The sequence below is a fragment of the Lacerta agilis genome, chromosome 5, assembly GCF_009819535.1.
Source record: "Lacerta agilis isolate rLacAgi1 chromosome 5, rLacAgi1.pri, whole genome shotgun sequence".
Taxonomy (NCBI): domain Eukaryota; kingdom Metazoa; phylum Chordata; class Lepidosauria; order Squamata; family Lacertidae; genus Lacerta; species Lacerta agilis.
This window is the reverse complement of record NC_046316.1, coordinates 12,376,649-12,395,455: the sequence shown is the minus strand read 5'-3', so window position 1 is coordinate 12,395,455 and position 18,807 is coordinate 12,376,649. Positions and strand designations below refer to the sequence as shown.

Genomic DNA, 18,807 nt, shown 5'->3' with positions numbered 1-18,807 from the left:
CCAGGCATTCACTGTTTAACTGTGATGATGATGTTATTGCTGCCCAGTTTTTATCCACTATTTCAATGCTTTTAAAACTTGTTACTCAGGTGTGTTGTTTGTTTTTCTGAAGGACAATTAAGTTGCCTCACGGTCCCTTTCAAGAGGTGCTGCTTGTAAAAAGGCAACCACTGAGGGTAGCAATGTTGGTGAAAAAGCTCCTTTGGACTCTAAACCCCCCATGTCCACTTCGGAAGGTGGTCCTGAGTTTAAGTTGCCTTGAAAATTTCTATGGAAGGGTGGCATAGAATTTTTAAAGAATATATAAAATTTAGCAATATTATTTGATTTTGGCTGAGGCACATGAATGATAGATGTCACCTAATCTCAGACTTGGCAAATAATGCAAATGCTGCTGTTTGATATTTATGTACACGTATAATATCCCCCTTTCCCCTTTTTAAATATTTTGCTATTGTCATCCTTTTTGTTTACACTTAAAAGCAGTGCTTTTTTTCTGGGGAGACGCAGGGGAATGCATACCTCTAAACATTTTGTGAATCTTTGTACTTTTGTCCATTTACTATATTTCCCCTGATTTGAATTATGAAATGGTGATTTCCTTGAGTCAAGATAAGAGTACCCCTAAACATTTTTTTAGGGGAAAAAAGCACTGCTTAAAAGTATAACTATGCTATTAACAACAACAACCCCTTCACCCCGAGGTCTCAGAGCAGGTTACAACATTAAAACATTATCTCCTCTTCTACACAGCTTCTGAAGGTGCAGAAGTCCTGGCATCTCTTTCTTTTTCTCACCTGGCCACCATAGGGGGCGGTGTGGTATAAGATGTTGAAGGTTTCACAGGGACTTCCTTTTATCTTGATGAATGCCACAAAACTTTGTGACTGTCCCATTAATGCATGACTATGGGACACAGGTGGTGCTGTGGTCTAAACCACAGAGCCCTAGGGCTTGCCGATCGGAAGGTCGGCGGTTTGAATCCCTGCGACGGGGTGAGCTCCCGTTGCTCGGTCCCTGCTCCTGCCAACCTAGCAGTTCAAAAGCATGTCAAAGTGCAAGTAGATAAATAGGTACTGCTCCGGCGGGAAGGTAAATGGCGTTTCCGTGCGCTGCTCTGTTTCGCCAGAAGCGGCTTAGTCATGTTGGCCACAGGACCCAGAAGCTGTACACCGGCTCCCTCAGCCTGTAAAGCGAGATGAGCGCCACAACCCCAGAGTTGTCCGCGACGACCTAATGGTCAGGGGTCCCTTTACCTTTCATGTGACTATGTCATTTGAATTTGTGTTTCATTACACACGACAACTGTGTCAGTCATCTGTAGAAGTCAATATCGTTGCTTTAGATCTTACCACAATCCACCTCTGTTTAAACCTAACCGAGGTTTAAAAGGAAACCCCACTTACAGGCAATGATTTCATTTAATAAATCACCATATGCATTTATGTTCTGTCCTTGCTATCAACAGAATGGGGCGAGTATCACCCCCGCCCAGAATGCAACCATGCTTTAAAAAAGATTTTTATTAGGGTTCCCCGACGGTATTTTTTAATGTAAGGTTTTGAATCACAACGTACAGCAGAGCTTTCCAAACTGTCGCAACAAATATAGTGTGTTGGCTGCAGTGTGTGTTGCACGAATACACCTTGTGCTCCTCCCAGGACTGGAAAGACATTAGTTTAACTTCCAGTTTTGCTAGTAAAACTGAACTACTATGTCACGAAATGATGCATGTCTTAAAAAATGTGTCACCAACGTGAAAAGTTTGGAAAGCTGGCGTACAGTGCATTTCTATGTGATGTCTCTGCAGTGGGATTAATACGATAACAGAATTTCAGTAAGTACTGTATATCTGATTCTGAAACTCCAAGAGAGGCAAAGAAGGAATTTCAGCAGAAGGAACAGCTAGGCAGAATTAAGGAGATTGGAGAAAATTCAGACTGGTTCAGCTGAGTAGGTAGAGTAGAAAAGAAAACAAGCAGCTGAACTGAGCCATGATGGTACAACCTACTGTGCTTGATGACGTCGCTTGGGAGTTGATGGTGGTGTTTTTGATGCCACTCAGGATGCTAGGAGACCTAATTGGATAACTGCATCCTCCAACTGCCAGCTTCAATGCTCCATTCAGAAAGTAGATCTGTAAAAATGTCTGTCTGGAGACCATTGTCTTCCAATACGTGGAAGTTCCAGAGACCAGTACGATGAAAACTATAGGAGCCTTTCTTGACAGGGTTCAGGGGCAATAGCTAAATGCTAACAAAATGCAAATCGAGGTGATGCAAGTGAGCTTCAGTCACATCTAGGAAAGGGGGGAAGGGCATGGGACCAGATCCAAGTAGAGTAGAAGAGGAAGGAGATGGGAACAGGGATGGTGACACTCCTCTTGAGCTTCTCGGGGACCATTTCTGCTGGAGAACAGAAGGTGCTGGTGCCCTAGAACCAATAGCTGGTGTGCATACTCAGATTCCTGGACCCTCATCTCAGCCAGACAAGGAAGCCAGCACATCACCAACAGACCCAGACACCGTATATAGTGGTACCTTGGTTCTCTTAATCCATTCCGGGAGTCTTTCCGACTCCCGAAACCGTTCAAAAACCAAGGCGCGGCTTCCGATTGGCTGCAGGAGCTTCCTGCACTCAATCAGAAGCCACATTGGACGTTTGCCTTCCGAAAAGCATTCGCAAATCGGAACACTTCCAGGTTTGTGGCGTCTGGGAGCCGATTTTTTCGGGAGCCAAGCCAACATGGCCATAGGTGCAAAGTGAAAATGTTACACACCAGTTAGGAGAGGCGTTTCAAGCCCAAAAGAATGGAAGGAGTGTGACAGGGTGAAAAGGAACATCGCCAGCTCTGTGCGACCTCCTTTTCTGTGTACAGAGAAGATGTGTTGTATCGATTAACAATGCTTCTCGTTAAGTGCGGTCCAGGCTCCCCCTTTCTTCCCTGGGACTAGCAAGAATCCGGCCCAATGTTTCCAAATCCCAGCAATGCTGGGAGAACAGGGTGGCACTTGGAAGAGAGACTCCTGACTACCCTGCAGCGCAGCAGAAACGGGTGCAAAGCGGCGCGTTTGGCAAGATGGGAAGGTTTGGATCTGTTTGTGATCATCTGACATGGAACAGATCTCTTGTCTTCTGCCAAGTCATGCCGTTCGCATCCTGTTCCCCGCGGCCGCTCCCCTCTCCTGCGCAATGTTAACTCGTGCATAGAAATGAGTTACTCCCACGGTAGCTAGCCTTACTTCTGCGCCGGAGCTGCCTCTCTCCATTCGCAGCAGGGAGGGGCTTTTCTTCCAAGGCTGTGCAGCTGTTGGGGGCTGGGGCAGACCGATTGCTTTCCGATCTTAATCCTTACAATTCCAGGTGAGGGAGCCAGAGTAGGAATGGCACCGAGGAGGAGTGAGACTCATCACTCTAATGCTCAAAAACGTTAGAAAGATCTGTCTTGTTACTCATCATTGATGACTAGGCCAGTGGTTATTTGCATGACTGCCCCAATATATTCACTCAGAGTTCATCAGAATTTCCTCTTGTATTTCTTCCTCTTTCCAGAAATTGGGGGGGGGGGACACTACTAGATATCTTTCCCCCGTTCTGATTGTAGGCATTTCTTTAAGGTTATTTCCCCCACTTACCATATAATTTACTAGCTGATGGATAGGAGTTTACATACCCTGAAAGTCTCAAAGTGAGTCATTTCTGGAGATTGTTAAGACAATATAGAAAGTAAGAGTGAACTGGGTTTCTTTTAATTTTTTTAATCAGATTATCAGTGTGTCCCTTTCCTTCCGTTTACAAATCTTGGGAATTCACATGCAGTTTTTCATGTCGCTCTCCAAAACACCCACACGTCCTCACTGCCCAAGTAAGGAACTGCAAAGCAGCAGTCCTGCCTGCCAATCACCTCATTTACCCCAAGTACCACTTGCCTCCAGGTATTCTGATCAATTGGAAAGGAGCAGGAGTGGTTCCTCTCACCTGAAGACATAACTGGAGTGGATCTGTTTGGAGCACATTTGAAGTGTTCCCCCTACAAAGTTTTTTAGAATCATAGAATCATAGAGTTGGAAGAGACCACAAGGGCCATCCAGTCCAACCCCTTACCAAGCAGGAAACACCATCAAAGCATTCCTGACAGATGGCTGTCAAGCCTCCGCTTAAAGACCTCCAAAGAAGGAGACTCCACCACACTCCTTGGCAGCAAATTCCACCGTTGGACAGCTCAATCTTTGTTTGATTTTGGACTGTTTGGTAGTATTCACCACATTTAACTCATCCAACTCAGGTCCATTCATTTTCATATTTCTACTCTGAGTAAATTCAACCCACTAAGTCTGGGACCAGGATGAAACGGTTGCGTTGACGATTTCGCTTCATACGTGGTACTAAGAACCTGCACATTTCACGCAGCGCTTAGAAGGGTGGTGGAGAGCAAGGCAGTGAATCTCAAATCTTTGAAGCCCTGGTTCCAGGAGACTCACATCTTCCATCGGAGAGAAAAGAAGTGGAGTAGATAGCAAAATGGAGGTCCCTTGTTGAGACGTGTTCGCTCTGAGTGCAGCGAAGTAAGCATTTGGATCAAATCCCTTAGGTTTGAATTTATCTGGTTCCATTGCCTCTGGCAAGGTACAGGAAGTGTGGAAAAGCCAGGGCTGCATCTGCAGTCAATTCCAATATCGCCCCTTGGTGATATTACTGTGCTGCTGGACTTAAAAACAGTTTTATTCGGGGCTTTTCAAAGCCGGAACTCACAGAAACTCAATTCTGGCATCTCTCAGGCAGGTGCCATTTTTACTCCTTTCCCCTTCCTTCATTGCTTTATGTTTTACGCTACTGCTAAATCTTGCCATTTTTCAGTGTATCTGAAGAAGTGTGCATGCACACGAAAGCTCATACCAAGAACAAACTTAGTTGGTCTCTAAGGTGCTACTGGAAGGAATTTATTTTTATTTTATTTTTCAGTTAGTTAATCTTTTGTTATTTATTCACTTGAAATATTTATGCTCTGCCATTCCTTTTAAGAAACTCAAGGTGGCATGTGAAGTGATTTAAAGACCAGGGAGAGTAAAAACAAGAAATAGGAAAATAGACAGCAAGCAGGTATTTAAGAAAAAACATAACCCCCTGGTATGTCCGGGGTACTAACGCAGTCAACAGCTTTGACCGTCAAACACCTTCTAAAAGAGGAAAAGGGTCCTCACAAGATTTCAGAATGCCATCAAGGGGATGGGCAAAGACCACCTTCCTTAGTGGGCTGGGACCTCCTCTTTACCAACCGCCTGAATTTGGGAGGACTGCTTTGTTGGTCCATTTTGTTTGGGGCTCTTGAACACTCGGTAGAGCACGAGACTCTTAATCTCAGGGTTGTGGGTTCGAGCCCCATGTTGGTCAAAAGTTTTCTGCATTGCAGTGGGGTGGACTAGACGACTCTTGTGGTGCCTTCCAGCTCTACAATTCTATGAGGGACGCCAGTGGTCTAAACCCCTGAGCCTCTTGGGCTTGCCAATCAGAAGGTCAGCAGTTTGAATCCGTGCTGTGTCGCAAGACTTGAGGGGCTGAGTGATAGCACCCTATACTTACCTGGCAGGGGAGACACCATGATAGCACCCTTTGCAGTTGCTAGGCAATTTAAAGACACTCACTCGGTAGCCTTTTTCAGATTTGCCATGCAACCTAGCAAAACAGGGCTGTCTCATGAATCTAGCTACCATGGGTGTAGTGGTAAGTATCCCCACCTGTCACACAGGAGACCGGGGTTCGATTCCCAACAGGAAGTCATGGACGCGGGTGGCACTGTGGTCTAAAGCACTGAGCATCTTGGGCTTGCCGGTCGGAAGGTCGGCAGTTCGATTCCCCGCAACAGGGTGAGCTCTGTCCCAGCTCTTGCCAACCTAGCAGTTCAGAAGCATGCCAGTACAAGTAGATAAACAGGAAGGTCAAGCTGCATTTCTGTGCGATCTGGCACTTGGCATGGTGTCCCGTTGCGCCAGAAGCTGTTTAGTCATGCTGGCCACATGACCGGGAAAGCTGTCTGTGGACAAACGCCAGCTCCCTTGTCCTGAAAGCGAGATGAGCGCCGCAACCTCTTAGTCGCCTTTGACTGGACTTAACCGTTCAGGGGTCCTTTACCTCTTACCTTTACAATTCTATGATTCTAACAGGTTCATTGGTGTATAACCAGTGAACTATGATTTGGGGGCATGGATCCTTGAAATGGCAGGTGGTTGGTCCAGGCCATGCTGGTGTTTCTCAGGCTGCTCTCTGGAGGAAATAAAGCCGCCGGCGGAGAGAAAGCCTTAGAAGATGCCAAGGTGATCACCCTGCAGTGTACACCATTGATATATAGTGAGGGGTTTCAATACAGTCCTAGAATGATGAGAGGGCACTCTTCCGTTTGCTGCTACCAATATGTTTCCAAGCCAATTCAAGGTGCTGTCTTTAAACCATAAGCCATTAAGTTGTCTGAGTCTTGGATATCACAGGGAGCACTTGCAGAACTCCCCATAGCGTGAGATTGGCTGGGGCAGCCATGTTTTTGGATCTGCTCTGAAGGATCTGAAAGCAGCCCTGTTTAGGGAAGTTTTTCATGTTTTACCCGCTTTTCAATTATTATTATTAATTTTCTGTTGGGAGCCACCCAGAGTGCCTGGGGAAACCCAGCCAGATAGGAGGGGTATAAATAAATTATTATTATTATTATTATTATTATTATTATTATTACTATTGTACTTGGATGTGGTTTCTACTAACGCGTTTAGCATTTTGTAAAGGTTATTAGATTGTTAACCTGTAGGTAACAGATTTGGTTGTTGTTTTTTAACTTCTATATAGCTTTTTGTGTTACCAAATTCCGTATTATTATTTATCATTTTCTTACATTTATGTGCTGCCTTCCGTCCATCATGGAACCCGATGCATCCCATATTTGGTAGAAATAATACAGTTTTTAAAATATTATTATTAGTGTTAGTGTTGATTGCCATCATCCAATGAATCGCAGAAGCCGTCAGACCTAGCGATTTGGGCGCTGTGCTATATTTTAGGTCCCTCGGAAACAAAAGCTGCACCAAAAGGCGAGCTTGGGACAGGATCCATGGGGGGGGCAGGAGCGAACAGAGTGCCCTTCACTCTGGCATTTGCTCTCCGCCAACCTGAAGTGACGTGGGCTGTGCCAGCTTTCCTCATCTGCCCACTTGGCTTCCCTCCCCACAGACTTGTTCAATGGATTTGTTGGAATTAATCATCTTGGTTTGCAACCCTGGCGCCAGGCCAGCATCGCCGAGGCTGTCGCCATGGAGACAGCTCTGCTTGGGCTTGATGCATTTAAGTCTGCGTTGTGTTTGTGAGGGAAAATGCAGCGTGCCAGCTTCCCTCCGCCCTGGCACGGTGTGGAGCCAGTACCGAGGCATGATTCACGAGGCAGACGGCGCATGAGAGACCCGTCACTTGTCCCCAACCGTGAAGGGATGTGTCACTGTGTGGTGCACACCCCGGACTGCTTTAGGGTCCTTTTCCATGTGTGCCTTTGTGGGTGGGGTGGGGAGACAGAATCAACTCTCATCTCTGCGTTCACGGCCAGCTTTTTGTCTGTGTTGCCTCCCTCAGTATCTGCATATCTCTCTCTTTTTTTCTGTAGAGCTCCCTTTGATGCTGGGGAGCTGCAAGGCCTTTCCGCATTAAGAGATGCGCAGAACGCCAGCTTCCTTTTGAAATAAGAGGCAGGTCTTTGCCAAGGCTGCAGAAGCGGCAGATTCTGCTGAAGGGTGCTGGGGAATAAGGCAGAGGAGCGACAGGTCGTTTGCACTTAACCTAGCTCCAGTTCTTCGCTGCAGCTACTCACGTCTCTGCCTCTGAGGCCTTTATGACCCCAAAATTATATTTCAACAAAGCTGGGCACTGATAGAAAGGATAGCCCAGACTCCTCCCGAGCCATAACCACACTGTGGGCTGTGTGCAGTTGATAACTTAGTAGTTTTTCTTTCATATTCTCCTTTACAGGCTTTACTTTTGAAAAATTTTGAGTCATCAGAGTAGGAGTGGATTCTAAGTCAATTAGAGGTAGGAAGCGATTTTGGGTTTCCACCGCAAAGCAATGCTCAGCATGGTCACTCCCTCCTCTATTCCAGTGTGGCTCCAACCTTGATAGTTTTGGTTTAGGGGATGATAGGGGCTCGTCAGAGTCTCTCAAGCGTTTGTTCTGACCCATACTTTCCTCAGGCCAGGGATTATACGATTCTTAAAATAACATAACACTTAACACACAAATAAGATATTTAAGACCACCAGAAGATGGCACCGCGGGTGAAAGCTCCTTGGATGGATACTAATAGTGAAGTTTTCCTCTCCACTACGATAAAATCCACTTACAACAGCAGTCTTTGTGAACACCTCACACCCAGTTTGCTGAAGCATCTCACAAGGGAAGTATTGAGATGTGACAGCCTCAAGATGTCGAAGAGGGTAGGGTGCCAATTGTCCTGGCTCCACTGGCCTCTCACAGTCCTCTATGACAGCAGCCTGGGCACAAACGATGTCTTATCCAGGATTTAAACACCACACAGCGTCTTCCTCTTAAGCCCTCTCTCCTCTCTCCAATTAAGGCAATGGCGTTCTCATCTCTTTTAGCAGCCCAATAGTAGAATATTAGTAGAATATTGTGGGGAGAATGGAAGACAATAGAGATGATTGATGGCTTGATTGATTGACTGATTAGATAGATAAACCTGATAGGTTTATTATGTTCAGGGAATCATAAAATTGTAGAATTGGAAGGGACCCCGTGGGGTCTTCTAGTCCAGGAGGCACTAGGAACATTTTTCACCTGGCGATTGGCCACCTGCAACCAAGTGAAGATGCCTGGGTGCCGGGATGGCACCTGATATCTCCACCATCTGGAGGTGCATGCCTGGGGATCCTTGGATCTTGACGGCTTTCATACACGAGCAAACAATCCGTCTGTTATATTTCTTCTGTACAATCAGGATGAATTTCAGGAACCAAATGTTGTATTGAAAAGACGACAGTTTTCAAGCTCTCTGGCTCAAAAAAGCCAACTAGGCCTTTTGTTTGGAATCTGTAATCCGGTTTAAGGAGCCGTTGGGTGACTAGCTCAGGTGTTTTCAACCTTTTTTGGGGCACACCACCATTAGAAAATGTTAAAAAAATTAACTCTGTGCCTATATTGACTATATATAAGTAATTTTTCAATTTTTCCCACGGCACACCAGGCAACATCTCGCGGCACACTAGTGTGCCGCGGAACAGTGGTTGAAAAACACTGGACTAGCTTATATATCTCAAGTTCTTAACATGGATCTAGTCCAACCCCTGCAATGCAGGAATTCTGTTCTGCACTTTCTCTGTTCTCGTTCTCTCTCTCTCTCTCTCTCTCTGGGAGCTTGTTACCTTTGGCTACCGTTGCCTGCAGTAGAGACCTGCTTTTTCTTCACTGTGCTCTTTCAGCTCAGCTCCCCGCGATGAACAACACATTTCCCACCCACAAAGCTCGTCCCACCCCACTCCTCCATGGTCAGATTAGTTTTGTGCGTTTTTTCCTACTCCTGTAGTGGGTGGGTGGGTTGTGTTTTAAGTAACGTACAGGACATTTGCATGCTTACAACTAATCATTTTAGTTCTTTAAAAATAAAACAACCCCCCTCCCTTGACTCACATGATGAGTAATATACATACAAAGTTTGGATTAGTTTTAAAAGTTTCTTTCTTGATTTTTAAGGTTAAGTCAAAAGTGTCTGCATATGCACTCATCCTGAAAGCAGCAAAAGGCTGCCTCTTTCTAGATAATCATGTTCTGCAATTTCTTAACTTTAAAAATTAATTTTTATTTTAATTAAGTATGTATGTTTCCCCCTTTCAAGCCAGAATTAGGTTATTTGACTTTTTTTTCTGGCCGGCTAAACCAGGGAAGGGTAGCCGATGAGTCTCAAACACTCAGTGAGTTAGGGACTTCACCTGCATGCAAAGACAGGCTGCTGACAGATTAAATGGACAAAACCAATAGTGGGTTCCAACAGTCAAGAAGGTGGTTTCTGCATGTGCTGTAGAGGGAAGTGGGGGGCAAATAGGGCTCATCCACCTGGGAAAGTAGCTCATCTAGAACATGGGTAGGCAAACTAAGGCCCGGGGGCTGGATCCGACCCAATCACCTTCTAAATCCAGCCTGCAGACGCTCTGGGAACCAGCTGTTTTTTATATGAGTAGAATGTGTGCTTTTATTTAAAATGCATCTCTGGGTTATTTGTGAGTCTTGTCAGTTTCATACCCCCATTGGCTTGTATGGGTGGGGAGACCTGTGGCCTCCCACGTGCTGGTGGGTTGCCATCAGCCACAGCCAGCAAGGCCACTTGGCGGGAACGATGGGAGCTGTGGTCTAGCAGCAACTGTGAGGGCCACCGGTTCCTCACCCCTGGGCTAGAAGAAGCAACTGCAGACAGGAGCTAGGAAATGGGGTTTGTCTTCCTGAAGCAGGGCTTTCCTCCCGTTGTCCACTTGAAAATGGTTACGGCACAATGACTGGACCGTAGCCAGGGTGAACTATTGATGGGACCGGTGTGGGGCCTGAGCTAACTTTTAAAACGTTGCTTGTTTGCCATGCAGAGACGAAGAGGAACTGCGCAAGTCGCTTTCCGAACTGGCAGACCCCAACCCCAAGTCCATCAAGCGCATCAGCAGCTGCAGCAACCCTTTCCTGGATTTTTCGCAGGATCCCAGCATCGCTACATACAAGCACAGCCTCCTCTGCGCAAGAGCCATGCCGGAACCCGATTGCAAAAGTAGTAAGTCTGATGATCTTGGTGATGTTGTGTACTGGGCAATGAGGGGGCTTCTCTTGGCAATGGCACAGGCTGGCACATGAGGAAGTGAGCAAGGAGGGGCTGGTCTGCACTGGGCATCGCTTCCTTTTAGCCCCACACAGGCAGGAGGAAAACTTTTTAAATGGCATCACCTTTGAAGGCAGGTTCCTTGCCCTGTCTTTGGCCCAAGAAACACACATTGCAAATATTTCAGCTTTGCCAAAAGGAAAGAATGTGTAAGCAAAAAATTATTATTATTTAGGGAAGTTTTAATGTTTGATGTTTTACCGTGTTTTTAATATTCTGTTGGGAGCTGCCCAGAGTGGCTGGGGAAACCCAGCCAGATGGGCAGGGTATAAAATTACTACTACTACTACTACAGTGGTACCTCAGGTTATGGACACGATCCGTTCTGGGGTGCCGTTTGCACCACGAAAAGTCCGCAACCCGAGCAGCGATATTGTGCTTCTGCACATGTGCAACCTGCGCAGAACGCTTCTGTGCGTGCAGCGAAACCCGGATGTAAACACTTCCGGGTTTGCCGCATTCATAACCTGCGTCGTCCGCAACCCGCAGCGAATGCAACACAAGGTACGACTGTATTATTATATAAAAGCTTGCACAGAAAGACACCCAACCCAGTATTTATTTATTTTTTAACAACCCAGAGGGGCTAATAAGTGATCCGCAACTGATGTTCTCACATGGTGAAACATCTGTGGCAGCCAGGAGGTCTGCTGGGTTTTTGGTCACCAGAGTCTTTGTCCGTGTCTCACTTGAGGAGGGAAGACCCCCCCCCCCCTCTTTTATGTTCATTGAAACTCCCCAGTATGACTAACTCCTTTGCCCTTACCCACGCAGCATATTGTTTGGATTATCTTTCTTGAGATGCACCTATTGGGCAGCTTTTTAAAATTGACCCCCCCCTCTTCTTTCAAAACAATTCAAAGGGAGCTGCAATTTTTTTGCCGGAAACAAAAGCCCACCAATTTTTCTGACGGATTCAGGTTCTATGGGAGTTTGTTTTGACCAGCAATAGCTGTCGCAAAGGGGCTCCGTTCACAAATTCCAGCCAGTCCTTCCCTGTTCCTTAAAGTGTTTCGTATAAGCTCTACAAAGTTACTCTTCCCCTTGTGCCGTCTTGTGGAGTCTCTGCCATTTCTAAAGGGTCTAGGATGGGTTTCTGTACTGTGTTGATGGTGTCACATAAGTCTGCGTCTTAATATCTCCAGCTTCAGCAGTAGAAATCTGGTGAGGAACAGGTTGCAATTTAAAAAAAAAAAGCAATGGTGGTATAGTTTACAACAACTTATCTGAGGATAAATGGCAGTTCATATTTGCCTTAGCAGTGTTCCAGGTGTTTATCTTCAGCTTCTTTGAACAGGGCCACATAAGCACTTCTGTCCACATGCATGTGAACTCAGAAGTAAGCCTCACTGAGTTCAAGTGTCTATAGGATTGCAGGCTAGGGTGGAGTCCAAAAGACATTTGCTTGAAGGAGCAGGTCAGCAATGTTCGAGTCGAGTGTGACTTTTGCTCAGGAAGGATAGCGGAAGCTGCCGCAGATCTCTAGCCTGGGGCAAGGGGGCGGGATGTGGGGATTTTGTGTTTGTTTGTTTGTTGCAGGTTGCTGGGTTTTTAATACCGTTGCAATTTTGTGCCAGATGTGGCTGGCAGCATGGGACGATGCATAACCTTCAGGGAGGGCACTGGGAAGGTTGCACAGAGCAGGGGTGGGCAGGGAGGGAAGGTTGTACTGGAGAGATTGCTGGGGATAAACTAAGCTCATCCTGCCAGGTGACAGCCTATTCCCTTGCGTCTCTTTTTCTGGGCATGGTTTTGAATTAGGGGCGGGGCGAGGGGCAGGGCGACGACATTCTTCCAGGTTCACAGAAGGCGCGGTTAGACGGGAAGGGGAACTGAGCCATTTGCCTGGTGTGAAGGTACCTGGCCCATCCCAAAGAATGCATCCACGCTGCTCCCTCCATTTCCCCTGCAAAATCCTTCCTAATCCCAGGCAGCTAATGCCTTTTTCATCTGATTAGATGCTGTGCCTGTATGCTTCATATCTGTTGCCGAGTACAGAATTACCTGGCAGGAGCCACTCGCTGCGCCCGCTTCCTCTAAGTGGAGCTTCAACAGCTTCCTGATGCCTCTGCCCTAGAAAACAGCAGGATGGGACTCCAGCCCTGTCCTTGCCAGCCCCCCATACAGAAGGTGCTCATTCCCAGACCCCCAGAAATTCATGCCTCCGCTGAGCTTGCTCCCTAGCACCAACTTTTGTAATGACTCTTCTCCCTTTTCCTTGGCAGCCCCAAGAGGGAAGCGGGGGTGGAAGACTTTCCACGCGATCCTGAAGGGCATGATCCTGTATCTACAGAAGGTAACTAAAGCAAGATTTCCATTGGCTGGAACAAGTGAGCCAACCCAGTTTTTCCTCATGGTTTTTGCATGTTCTGCTTCCAATAACTCCGTTCATTAAACTGAAATGTTGACTAGGAAAGCTGGGACTGAAGACGAGGGGTATTGAGATTGGCTGGGCGTGGAGTTCATTGGGAGTCTCCCCTTTCCCTGCCAATTCCCACTCCCCAATCTGCCAAGTTGATCTCAAGCCCCTGCCCGCATTTACGTACATGTGCAATTTCTGACACCTGCGCCAACTCTGCCCATAGCATGAGCTTTCCTACACGGCCAGAGAAATTATATTCTCTTGTCCTCAGGATGTTGTTTAGACCCTTTCCGAACTGAAAGTGAGACTGCATGGAAAGTCCAGCCATGTGTCACGCAGACCAGAGTCAATGTAGAAGATCATCTGCTGTGACAGTCTCTTGGCTTTGCATTGCATCTGCCTTAGTGCTGTCGAGACGAGTGTCTCCTGCAATATCAGGGGGAAAGAGCTCCGCTTCTGCCTAACTGATGCATACTGTCTTGACACCCTTCACTTCACAGGACTGCTTAGGTCCTGCAGGGGTAGCTGGGTCTGGAGGATTAAAAACCGGGACACTAAGCTTGCAGGAAACATTCATATTCCTGCTGCGCAAAATTTATGTGGATACTGCATTTTTGCAGATTCTGCTCTGCAGCAAAGGTTGCAAAACACTTTGCAGGTTCTGTTATAGTTAGCCTCGCGATAGCCCTGTGTAGTAGGCCTCTCAAGTGTTACAGGTCTTAATCCAAACTGAAACGGCATCATTTCCCTTTTTAGAACTCTTGAGGCAACTTGCAACTGTTCTTGCTTTCTTTAACCCAGAAAAATTGAAAGGTGAATCATCCTCCCCAATTTAAGACGAGCCTGAGAGAATTGTGCACATTTTTTTACAAAGGGACAGGCCTACATGCATGTCTGCTTCAGCAGCAGAAGTCTGGCTGAACTGCATCAAAAAGGCAACAGGAGAGAAATTCCTCTCCCGGCAGGCCATGTTGATGCAGCCTACACGATGCACATTTTCCCAAAGGGTTGCAAACGAAGAACATGCAGGATCAGGCTAGCGGCACATCTGGCCCAGCGTCATGTTCTCGCGGTCTGAACAGTTGCCCCTGGGGAAACCTGCAAGCAGATTCGAGCACAAGACCCCTCCCCACTCCTGTGGTGTCAGAAGCATTGCTGCCTCTGACTGTGGAGACAGAGTATAGCCATGGTATCTAGGAGCCCTCACCTCTCCATGCATTTGTTGGTTGGTAGCCATTGCTGTGGGAGCTGCCACTGGTCCTGCTAGCTAGGGATGATTGGAGTTGTAGTCCAAGACAGAGTCTCAAGTTTGGGAAACGCTGGTCCTAGTGGAAGCTAAGCAGCAAGTAGCAATGACTACCTAGATTCAGTTTTAGGTAGCCACTTGGCTGTGTGATAGAAGCCTCAGGGAGACGACAGATAGTAGGGATGGATTCAGATTCAGTCTGCCGCAGAATAGATGTGGCACTGGTGCCAGTCAATGCCAGTGGGCAGAGAAAGGAACAGGAGGCGGTGAAGCCCATGGCTGGCAAAGGGTGTAGTGAGAAGAGATGCAACACGATGCAAATTTGGTAGGGAACATTGAGTGAGATATGCCTTTGGCTTCATATAACACTGCAGGTGCTTCTTAGGCTCCTGTGAGGATGGCCTTGCAAGACCAGCCATTTTGGAGAAGCCGTATTTGTATCAAGGAATTATTTTCACTGCAAAACTCATATTGCTGGAAGCTAACCAGGGACAGATGCCCACACACCCTTGTAATGAGCAGTCCTAAATGCTGGATATCTGTCAATACTTCCAGAGCTCCATTTGGGCAGCTAGGGACTACTCATTTTTTCCTGAATGCTGTTAAGCAGGAACACTTCCTGCTTTAGCTACTGTCTCCTTGAGCGCTGCTAAAGAAGCAAGGGCCAGGGTAGCTGTGTTCCACCACTGCGTGCCTTAATTGGAATGAATTGGACAGCTGTAGCAAGACAACTGCATGACTTAAATTTTGCACAGGAATCACCCTCCCCGAATGTGGATGTTTGGCGGAGTGTTTATGAATTTTGGTCAGGAGAATGGGCAGGGTGGATACCACGGAATGTAATGGCAAGAGCAGGTCATAACCCAAGACCAATAATGAATGGGAAGAAAAATGTCACCCAGAGTCTTTCAGAGAGCCCCTCTGGTTTCAAAGCATTTTTACAAAAATGCCCACCTTCTGCCAATATTACACATCTAAGTAAACATTAAGCTGTTGCAAATTTTATATACATATATACACACAAAACTCAACTGAAACGTGTAATGGTGTATCTGCTCTAGTCCAATGTCCTGCCTACCAGATCTGAGGTCTCCTTATTTGGGATTTTCTGGTGTGGGTGTGCACAAAGTCCCAATCTGCAGTCCTAGAAGCCTCTTGGTACATCACACTCAAACCTAAGATCAGACTCTTGAGATGCGAGAGGGAGCCCCATGCCCTTTTGGGAGGTGGCTGGGTCAGGAGGAGCAAATTCACCAGATCCACTCACTGCCTGCCTTTCAGGAGGAGTACAAGCCTGGCAAGGCCCTGGCCGAGGAGGAACTGAAGAATGCCATCATCCACCACTCCTTGGCCACCCAAGCATCGGACTACAACAAGAGGCCCAACGTCTTCTACCTCAGAACGGCTGACTGGAGAGTCTTCCTCTTCCAGGCCCAGTAAGTCGATCGTCTTGGGGCCCATGTTGAAAGCTCTGGGCATCCAGACAAGAGGGGAGGGAGAGCTAGAAAAGGAAATGGCTTGCTGGGAAGTTGTCGCTCCCACACTGCCCCCTTTTCTCTGATTTAGCTGCCTCTGTGAGCTTAACCAGATCAGAACTTGCTTCAGATCTGCTCCAGTTGCCTCTATTTTTTCCTTCCCTCCTTAAGTGTCCTAGCCACTTACAATCTCCATCGCAAATTGGTTGTGTTTAATAATAATAATAATTTATTATTTATACCCCGCCCATCTGGCTGGGTTTCTCCACCCACTCTGGGTGGCTTCCAACAGATTATTAAAATGCAATAATCTATTAAACATTGAAAGCTTCCCTAAACACAGTAGAGTCACACAGTATGCTTTGGTTAGTTCAGCCCTGTCCTAATCTGGCCCCAAATATAGCCCCGTCCTCTTGTTAAGACACACATAAATACACACCCAACACACACACAAAAACTTTTTCATCTTTTTAATGCAAAACCTGGAAGAAGCTGCAGTCCTAGTGCTAGGAAGGAAGGGAAACCTCATCTGTTGACTTTTGCATCTTCCTCCAGGAACACGGAGCAAATGAATTCCTGGATTACACGCATCAATGTGGTGGCAGCCATGTTCTCCGCACCCCCATTCCCAGCTGCTATTGGCTCTCAGAAGAAATTTAGCCGCCCGCTGTTGCCCAGCTCCACCACACGGCTGTCTCAGGTAAGCGGATGACCAGCAATTGGAGAAAAAAGATATGGTAGGGGGATCAAAGATGCTTGTGGGCACCTTAAAGGCTAACAAATTCATTATGAGCAAAGGATGGAGCAGGAACTGCCATGTTAAGAAAGGAGCTCCCTTGAGGGGCAGGGATGTCATACACATCTTTGTGGGGGGGGGGGAGTATACTTCCAGAAGACAGCGTAAGAAGGCACCAAATTAAGGGCGGGTGGAAGTAATTGTACATGTTTAGCTCAGTGGGGGGAAATGGGGAAGCTGCAGAAGCCCATGCCAGCGGCTTCTCAGCCTCTCTGAAAGGGGATTATAATCAAATCAAATTTAAAACAGCTGCAGTGCAGGGGGTATGGAGGGAAAGGAAGTTAGATGGTGGGGTTGGACAGCTGAAGTCAAGGCAACGTCTTTCCTTCCTTTTCCCAGGAGGAGCAAGTGAAGAGTCATGAGGCCAAATTCAAAGCCATGGCAGCAGAGCTGCTGAGCACCGCTCCTCCCTGCCAGAGAAGAAGGTGAAGGGCAAAGAGTACGAAGAGCTGAAGCAAAAGGAGGAGTACCTGATATTCGAGGTCAGTAAGGGAGCAGGCGGGTGCCAGACACACCTGAATTTGCCACAGCCTGGTGGTGGAGGTTGTCCCAAGGGAAGCGCCACCTTTACAGCCAAATCAGTCCTATACTGGGGGCTGCTTGCCGGAGAGAGGCGACTCGGCATCAGGGACAGTCGTGCTTTGCAAGCCCTTCCTGGATCAGACCAAAGCCCACCAGGAAACCCAGAGTCAAGGCAGGAAAGAAATGTCCCAAGGCAGCTGACATGGTAGACAGAGCAGGGTGGAAGCCCAACGTAGCGTTAAGTGAACATTTCATTGACAGGGGGGCTTCTGTTTGGGTAAGGAAACTTTCTCCTATATCTCCCTGCATCCCCTCCAGCCCTGGAGCAGATTTGGGGAGGGCATACGGGGCAAAGACCCATTGCAGAAATCCTTGCATTGACAATGATGGGTTATAGTTTAACCCTGCTTGCAATTCCTCTGTAGTTGGAGGTACATTCAGCAGCTGCTGAGGCACCTATAGCCCATTGTTCGAAACTAGCCAGGCACATTTTGCTACCGGCGCAGGTTCAATTACGACTACATAGAGATTTCTGGGCTCGTGGACAGTATTAAAACCTCTGCATTAGTCCATACCATGTGTGTTTCTCTTCCTTGCATACTTGGACAAGCAAATTGTTGTACAAGCAAGCTACAGTCAAGCAATGTAGTTGAGACCATAGTATCGTAGCATTGGAAGGAGCCCAAGACTCATCTATTCCAACCCCCTGGCGAATAGACATGTGGCAACTGTAACCTTGGTTTTCAGGTGCCATTTAGTGCTTAGCTTATATAGTTGAGTTTCTAACACTGCCATAGTCTGCCCCGTATCTGTCTAATCACACTATTTAAAAACATTTAATGTGTTTTGGCTGCAATCTCTCTCTCTGTTGACTATTCCATTGGATTTCTTAGGGTAATTTGCATTGTGTGTAAAACACCCTTGATTCTCCCAAACCAGCAGTTTGTCCCTTTTTGGGGGTGGGTGCGTTTCAGGATTGTGAATTTTTATCTCTCCCCACCTTTTTTTAAAATAAACCTTCACATGTAGTCTTTCTCCCATGTAAACTTGCTAGCCCCAAATTGTTAGGCCTGCCGTGTAGGAAAGATGCTCAGACTCCTTTGATCTATGCCTTCCCCTGCTCTACAAATATCCTTTTTGAAATGGGGGTGGGATAAGAACCACACAGTATTTCAAAGGATGGGCAGCGTTCAAATCCCCACTCAGCCAGCCACTGCCTCTCAGGGTTGTTGTTGAGGGCAGAGAGATATGCAGGCCAGCTTCTACTCCCTGGAGCAGAAGTGGGATCTGAATAAACAGGCTAAATAAGGGGTGTGATGTGCAAAGGGGGGTCCCCCAAACCAGCTGCCTCTCATGTCTCCCTTCCCTGCAGAAAACGCGCTATGGGATCTACGCTACGCTGATGCGGGCCAAGCTGAAGACAGGCTCTGAGGACCTCACGGTGCTAGAGGCCGCCCTGTTTGAAACAGCAACCGGCGCAGAGGACAGTGTCAAAAAGTCCAGTCCAT

General features: G+C 47.1%; 1 protein-coding gene across 1 annotated transcript in view; it reads left to right on the top strand.

Moving 5' to 3' along the window:
- Positions 1-18,807, top strand: part of PSD (pleckstrin and Sec7 domain containing) — a 95,440-nt gene that overhangs the window by 75,326 nt on the left and 1,307 nt on the right. The window contains 7 exon segments of the mRNA XM_033148643.1: positions 10,615-10,793; positions 13,124-13,194; positions 15,788-15,942; positions 16,537-16,681; positions 17,117-17,168; positions 17,171-17,259; positions 18,672-18,807. Of these exon segments, the coding sequence (XP_033004534.1) occupies positions 10,615-10,793; positions 13,124-13,194; positions 15,788-15,942; positions 16,537-16,681; positions 17,117-17,168; positions 17,171-17,259; positions 18,672-18,807 (827 nt within the window).